The sequence below is a fragment of the Bubalus bubalis genome, chromosome 13 (genome assembly GCF_019923935.1).
Source record: "Bubalus bubalis isolate 160015118507 breed Murrah chromosome 13, NDDB_SH_1, whole genome shotgun sequence".
In the NCBI taxonomy this organism is placed as follows: Eukaryota; Metazoa; Chordata; class Mammalia; order Artiodactyla; family Bovidae; genus Bubalus; species Bubalus bubalis.
In genome coordinates this window covers 60,051,358-60,059,751 of record NC_059169.1, presented here as the reverse complement: position 1 = coordinate 60,059,751, position 8,394 = coordinate 60,051,358, and the positions used below count along the sequence as shown (strand labels likewise).

Sequence of the window (8,394 nt, the reverse complement as noted above, 5' to 3'; positions counted from 1 at the left end):
ATAATAAAATAGATAATGGTTTTATAGACCATGTGTAAATACATCTTCAATGTCCATGGTTATCCTTTCAAAAGGATAGGTTTTTAGTTTTCTTTTTAAAAACTGTGTTTACCCAGCTGCCAACTTCCTCCTCTGATTTCATTATTTCCTTTTCCCCATGGCCCTCCCCACTCCCACTCCACTCGGACTCATAAATACATTGGAGAAATCAGAAACTTAGGCAAAGTCCTTTTACTTATTGTTAGGCTTACACAGTTCCAAAAAGTAAACATAATTAACAGAATACCTAAAAGTACCAGAGGAGGCGCCCCGGTATCAGCAGAAGGCACAGGTCATCGTAACAGAGAAAGCTTGATGAGGCCCTTCACGTAGAGATGCTTCACGTTCAGTCCTGTCAGAGGAACACACTGTCGTCTGAGTGTGACGACGGCAGGCACGAGTAGGAGCTGAAGGCTTTTCTCCAGGGTCAGGCAGCCCAGCCCTCCAGGTGCGTTACTACAGGACCACGAAGGTGGCTACGACGGCGACAGCGACGGGAATCCCAGCTACAGCGTGCTGACGTCATCAGCCGTGGCGTCCAGACGCGTAAATCCTTCAGGCGCGTCTCACCCAACCGATCACGCTGGATCCATTCCCCGGACAGACCACAAAATCCACTTTCAGAGAAATGAATCCAGTGTGTTCAGTTATCACTGAAAACACACCAGTCTTGGTATTGGCTGGTTTGGAAAAATGATAAATACTATTGCATTGTTTTGGAAATCCTTATAAGCTGCAAGAAAAATGTATCGTTAAAACACACACATGGGTACGTTTGGTGGCACAGCTTTAAGACCCTATGCTTGGATATAAAAACATTATAAACAAAATTAATAATTTTTATTTTTTAAAAAGTATTTTACTATGCCAAAATTAGTTTAAGACACAGTAAAATCAAATTTTGTGCAAAGACCTTTAGAAAATGGAATTATATAATTAAATGTCAAATACAGAATAAGCTTTAAAAATTAATAGTGTATTAAATTACTATATATTAAAGCGATGATGTGGAAATTAGTGCAGTTTCAAAGTACTGTTTGCAGATTTAATTCCTTGAGAACCCTGGGAAGTTGCCAAATCACCATGCAGCCCTCCCTGACACTGGGGAGGTCCTTTCTGAGTCTGGAGTCATTACGTAATATACAATAAGAATAAAATACCAGGTACAATTAATTTAATATACTTGATGAGACTTTACACAGAACTCAGTGACTTGAATAAAATACAACGCTGTTTTTTAAATACTGAGAACACTTTTCTGGCAGCAGTCAGTACACTTTTGTGTTATAAGTAGGTCATAAAAATAGGGCTTCAGGGAGAAACAGAACACAGATGAACCTCTAAAGAAGCAGAAAACTCTCGCAGAAGACTTCTTATTCTCTTTTTATGAGGCATAAACAGAAAAACAGATAAAACATAACAACCCTGATTACAGACTCCAGGGGCTTTTTTCATTTGCTAGACTTTTATGATGTTTTACGAATGATCCTTAATATAGCAGTCTTCCTACTGAGTTACCAGGAAATCATTTCGATCATCAATAGTATGGTTTAAAAGTTGGCCCCATGGTAACATCCAGGTCAAGACACCTTCTCTTCTTTATTTTATGTATAATGGTGAAGACAGTCACGTCTCTCCAGCCTCATGCCCAGCTGACACGTCCGTTATAATGAAGGGCGAGGACAGGAAGGAGACTTCTGGTACCATTTATTTTTCTGTGACAGAAATAAAGCTGCTGTTTCACAGCTTGAAAAATACACAGTAATCATTGTGTATTACAAGAACTGCATAATGCCAACGCAAGTGATTTTTTTTCCCCAGAAAAGAAAAAAAATCTATTTTCTCTATGACTTCTTCCCCGCCCCCAACTCAAAAATGACCACATCACACGTCCACCTGCAGTCAGGACGCTTCCAACGCCGTGTGTCACGTACAGGTGAGCCTCGAGACGCAGCCCAGCAGGAGAGCGCGAGTCTCGGCCTCCGACCCGTGCCCGTGGGCTCCGTGCTTCACAGCTCCTCTCTGAGGCCTCTTCGGTTCTGCTGTCTGGCTCGGTCCTCCTCACGGGGCGCCAGCCACGTGAAGTAGACCTTCACGGGATCGATGTTCCAGTGCTTGTGGAAAGACACGGGAACCTGGTGAGACAGGTAGTCCTTAGGGTAATCCACGGGCCGCGCCTGCAGACAGAACAGAGAATCGCACCCTCTCACTCACCGGGAACAGTCCTGCTTTAGAATAACATTTAAATGTGTGGATCGACTGCTTTCCTTCCAGAGCTGGTGTTGGTTATGGGAATCTAACAGCAAAGAGGAGAATCCTTTCCAGGAAAATCTGCCTCTAGGCTCTTTGCTTCTGCATCTCCAGTTACTTCCTTAACCCCAGCACAATGCTCCAAACACAGCCGCATTCTGCTCCTAGGTTCCACAGCCATGCCCCTGAGAGATCAACTGTGGTAATATGAAAAGGTTTCCTTGATAAGTCATTGAAGTTACTATTAAAACTTCTGCAGAGAGGCAGAAAAACTTACTTCCCAGGTCTAAAGAAACTCTGGCCATACATGGTGTGTGTATGGCGAGGTTGGGCAAAGCGTTCTGGGGGTTCCTGTTGCTCTTCTGATGTTCTGATGTGGAATCAAGCATATGTCTTTCAGAGAAGGGAAACACAGGTCTCATCAGGGACAAGGACAGGTCTAGAAAAGGCAGCACTGTAGAGACACATGGTTGATGGCTGGATGGCATCATTGACTCAATAGATGTGAGTCTGAGCAAACTCCAGGAGATAATGAAGGACAATGCTACAGTCCATAGGGTCGCAAAGAGACACAATTTAGTGACTGAACAGTAACAGCAGTAGAGACACGAAGCGAACCTGTGGTGTCCTGGGTCTGCAAATGCAGTGGGGAATGGCTGCAAAGCCATTCAAGGGAAGTGTGGGGGGCCTGACTATCGGGCCATAAGACCAGGGTTGTGATGGTCTAACTCTGGAAATTTGCTAAGATGTTTCAAGCTGCCATTCACACCATCACTGTGTGAGAACTGTGTATGGGATGTAAATCATAGCTCAGTACAGCTGTAAAGCGTCTAAAATAGTTTTAACCTCCATTTGTTGCACTGTTCAGCGAGCTGTCATCTCTACAGATAAGGTTTACATTTTGCCCAACTTATGTCCTCCTGCAGTTTTAAGCCATCTCTCTCTCTGTGTACACAGCGCCCCCTCTGCCTGTGTCGATTCTCTTTGGTATTTGAGCCCAGAGGTTGATTATCAGAGGCAGTACAGACTTCTGAGCATCACAGATGCTGCTCTGGGTGCACTCTACTTTTCCGGTTTTGTCTTGTTCTTTTCCGTGACCTCATTTATCAGAAATGATTTCACAAAGAGTCGGACACGTCTGAGCGACTGAACTGAACTGAACTGAATGCTTAATAAGCCTGCACTTGACTTCCATGGATGACTCCTGAGATGCAATCAATCACTTCTGGAATCTGCGTCAATAGAGGCAAAGGTATTATGGATTTATTTTTTCCTTTTAGATGTAATTGTATCTCCCAACAGTTCATTTTTAAGTGTGAAAAACAAGCAACAATTTTGACACTTTGCTAGATTTGCTGGTTAACATTTTATTATGAATTTTTACATCTGTGTTCAAGAGAAATGCTGGCCTTTGGTTTACTTTTGTGATATCCCATTTTAATCCCTTTGTTAATTTTTTAGCTATTTTTTAAGTGATCTTCTTAGTGCTTGCTCCTGGGGATACAGCATACATCTGTGGCATCATAAACTGAGTTGGGAAACATTCTTGCTGCTTCTCGAATTCAGTTTCATCAATGTATAAAGGTTTAAATACATTTTCTATTTCTTAAGAAATAGACTTGCTTAAAAAGTGTGATTCTAGAAATTTCTCCACTTCATTTAAACTGTCTGATTTGTTGGTATAATTTGGTAGGGTATATAATGATGCCCCTTTTTCACTTCTGGGTTTGGCAACTTACATCCTCTCTGATGCAATGCAGGAGACTCAGGATAGATCCCTGGGTGGGGAAGATCCCCTGGAGAACGGAATGGCTACCCACTCCTGTATTTTCGCCTGGGAAAGCCCATGAACAAGGAAGCCTGGCAGGCTACAGTCCTCAGGGTAACAAAAGAGTTGGATACAACTTAGCAACTAACCAACAAACAACAGCAAAAACAGAACAACTGGTTTTCTGTTGGTCAAGCTAGTTAAAGGTTAATCAGACCAGAACTAATTTTTGGTTTAACTGATATTCTGTTTCCTATTTCATTATTTGTGCTCTGATCTTTAATATTTCTTTTATTCCACATAGTTCAGATTTGATTTTATATTCTTCTGCTCTCAATGTAGAAACTTAAGACTAGTAATTTAATATCTTTGTTCCTTCCTAACATCGCAGAGAGTCGGACATGACTGAGCGACTAAGCACAACACAGCACAACATGTTTAAAACTATAAATTTCCTACTAACACTCTATCATGTGAAAGTGAGAGTGTTAGTCGTTCAGTCGTGTCTGACTCCTTGTGACCCTGTGGTCACAGGGTCCAAAGGTCACCAGCCTCCGCTGTCATAGGATTCTCCAGGCAAGAATACTGGAGTGGGTTTGCCGTGTCCTTCTCCAGAGAATCTTCCCGACCGAGGGATCAAACCGGGGTCTCCTGCACTGCAGGTGGATTCTTCACTGTCTGAGCCACCAGGGAAGCACAGCACAACATATTTAAAACTATAAATTTCCTACTAATCACTCGATAGCTGAACTCAAATTTTTGGATATGTTGTGTTCTCATTTTCTAATTTTCCTATGATTATTTTTTTTTCAGCCCAAGGGTTATTTTAAAGCATGTTGTTTAATTTCCAAATACTGGGGGAATGTCTCCATTTTCTGTTGATTCTAATTTCATTCCACTGTTCTTGGGGGTGTACTATGTATGTTTTCAATCCTTTTAAATATATTGGGCAAAACAATATGACTTAGCTTCTGGTCTATCCTAGAGAATATTCCATATACATTTGAAAAAGAAAGTTTATTCTATTGTCAAATGAAATGTTTTTTATGTGACCAGTAGCTAATACTTGTCTGTTTCTCCTTTCAATTCCATTTAGTTCATGTAATGTGAAGATCTGTTAGCTATAAACACGTGTTATATTATAATCATTTTTTCTCTTGATGTATTGACATTTTGTCATGAAATGTCCCACTTTCTGTCTAGTTAATATTTCTGTTCTTAAAATGTATTGTTTTTAATATTACTATAGCCACTCAAGCTCTCTTGTGATTTGCACGGTATGTTTTTTTTTTAGTTTTTTATACCATTTTTTAAATTGAAATATAGTTAATTTACAGCGTTGCGTTAGTTTCAGGTGTACTGCAAAGTGATTCCCTTTGTTCCAGTGCTTGTGGAAAGATATGTGTATATACACATACAGATATTTTATGCTCACATTTTTCTTAATTTTTTATACACGTGTATATATATACACAAGCATGTATATACATATGGTCTTTCCAGTGTACTTAATCACTCACTTATATATTCCAGGTACCACATGGTATCATTTTCTCTCAGCCCAAAGGATTTTCTTTAGCTTTTTTTAAGGGAAGGGAATGTCTGCTAGCAAAAAGTTCTTCTCACTTTTTGTTTATCTGGTAATGGCTTAAAGCTCAACATTCAGAAAACTAAGATCATGGCATCCGGTCCCATCACTTCATGGGAAATAGATGGGGAAACAGTGTTAGACTTTATTTTTGGGGGCTCCAAAATCACTGCAGATGGTGATTGCAGCCATGAAATTAAAAGACGCTTACTCCTTGGAAGGAAAGTTATGACCAACCTAGATAGCATATTCAAAAGCAGAGACATTACTTTGCCAACAAAGGTTCGTCTGGTCAAGGCTATGGTTTTTCCTGTGGTCATGTATGGATGTGAAAGTTGGACTGTGAAGAAGGCTGAGTGCCGAAGAATTGATGCTTTTGAACTGTGGTGTTGGAGAAGACTCTTGAGAGTCCCTTGGACTGCAAGGAGATCCAACCAGTCCATTCTAAAGGAGATCAGTCCTGGGTGTTCTTTGGAAGGACTGATGCTAAAGCTGAAACTCCAGTACTTTGGCCACCTCATGCGAAGAGTTGACTCATTGGAAAAAACTCTGATGCTGGGAGGGATTGGGGGCAAGGGGAGAAGGGGACGACAGAGAATGAGATGGCTGGATGGCATAACCAACTCGATGGACGTGAGTTTGAGTGAACTCTGGGAGTTGGTGATGCACAGGGAGGCCTGGTGTGCTGCGATTCATGGGGTCGCAAAGAGTCGGACATGACTGAGCGACTGAACTAAACTGAACTGAACTGCATGTCTTTATTCCACTTTCATTTTGGAAGGATAGTTTTACTGATACAAATTGTTGGTTAAATTCTTCCTTTTCTTTCTGCCTTCAGGTCTCTATTATTTCTAATGAGACATTAGCCAATAACATTTTAATTTCAATTTTCATTAGGTTTTTTTATTAAGGTTTTCACTTCGTCATTGTTTTTCAACGACTGAACATGTTCATGTGTAATCTTTTCCAGATTCTCCTGTAAGGGCCTTGTTGAGTTCCTCAGACCAACAGATTGCGTCTCATTACAACATTTGAGAAAATGTTCTTTCTTCTTAAAAAAAAAACAACAAAAAAAAAACTGTCCCATTTTTTTCTCCCTTCTCTTTTTAAAAAGAACTCCCATTAAATGTACGTTGATATACTTTATGTTTTACCACTTTGAGGACATGTTCATTTTTCTTTAGTCTCGTTTCTGTTCTTTGGATTAGGTAATTTCTATTCATTTGCCTTCAAACTTACTGATTGTTTCTTTTGCATCTCCAATCTACTGTTAAGTTCATTTAGGTAATTTCTCATTTCATTTGTTGGGTTTTACAACTATAGAGTTTCCATCTGGTTCTTTATTAAAGTTTCTATCTTTCTATTAAGATTTGCTATTCATTGAGTTACTGTAATATTTTCCTTTAATTATTTGATTATAGTTTTTTTTTTAATTTTTTAATTAGGTGCTTTGAAGCCTTGGTCTGTCAAATCTAATACCTGGTCCCATTCAGAGTCCATTTCTGTTGACTACATTTCTCCCTGAATATGTTTCTTTGCAACTTTCACCATAATTGGTTGGAAACTGGCTATTTTAAATAATGTGTTATAGCAACTCACAAATTTGTTCACTTTTACTACTCTTTATAAAAGACTAACTTAATTGAACTTATACCATAGACGCCTTCTCCCTGGAATGTGTGGCTGCTTTTTTCCTCAAGCTTTAATTCTCATTTTTTAGTATGATTTTCTACAAGTCACTCCTATGCCTGAGCAACTTAATCTAATCAACTGTATTAGATTATACTATAGGCAGAGATTGGACTCAGACATCTCAAGTCCATAAAGCTTCAGTCTACATTTGGATTGCAAAGGACGTTCAAAACTTCAGTGGATTTTCAAACATGCCTTGGCCTTGACTTTCTCTCAGGTTCATCACCATCCCATGTGCACGCACAGAGCTTCCCAGTGGGCCAGAGAACTGTGGCTGGCTTATCCAGCCCTGCCTTGTTTAGTGACTCAGTCGAGTCCGACTCTTTGTGATCCCAAGGACTAGATAGCCTGCCAGACTCCCCTATCCATGGGATTTCCCCAGACAGGAAAACTGGAGTAGGTTGCTATTTTCTCCTCAAGTGGATCTTCCCAACCCAGGGATGGAACCCACATCTCCTGCACTGCAGGCAGATTCTTTACCGATGAGCCACCAGGGAAGCCATCTAGCCCTACTAGGCTCTTATGTCCAGGGGATTACATATAAACTTCTGACAATAAATTTCTTCACCATAATTGAAACTACAATCTCAGGCCAGTGAAGATGTGGGTTTTTCTTGTTTGTTTCCTACCCAAGTTTGACAATTTTAGCTGGCACACCTGTGGTTTTCATCTCTTTCCCAATCAAGTTCACCCCCTGACAGAAAACTTGTTTTTTTTTCCAACCTGGCCCATACTGGTCAAACTGCTGCTCTCTCTAATCAAGCTGGGATGGAAATCAGGTAGGATTGGGGGTTTCAGCCAGAAAGGCCTCAGACTCTGTTGCTATTACCCCCAAACTATAGTAGTTTTTCAGGATTTCACGCTTCTCGATGCTTTCTGGTTGACTTCCAGAGTCCTCAAATGGTTACTTTGACAATTTTCTTCACAAGATTCACTGGCCATGCCATACCCATTCAGTTCAGTCGCTCAGTCGTGTCCGACTCTTTGTGACCCCATGAATCCCAGCACGCCAGGCCTCCCTGTCCATCACCAACTCCCGGAGTTCACACAAACTCAT

General features: G+C 40.6%; 1 protein-coding gene across 1 annotated transcript in view; it reads right to left on the bottom strand.

Moving 5' to 3' along the window:
* Positions 1-216: 216 nt before the first annotated feature.
* The window catches only part of B3GLCT (beta 3-glucosyltransferase), a 121,408-nt gene continuing 113,230 nt past the window's right edge, over positions 217-8,394 (bottom strand). The window contains exon 15 of the mRNA XM_044927321.2: positions 217-2,216. Within this exon, the coding sequence (XP_044783256.2) occupies positions 2,049-2,216 (168 nt within the window). The 3' untranslated portion in view covers positions 217-2,048. The remainder of the gene's footprint in view (positions 2,217-8,394) is intronic.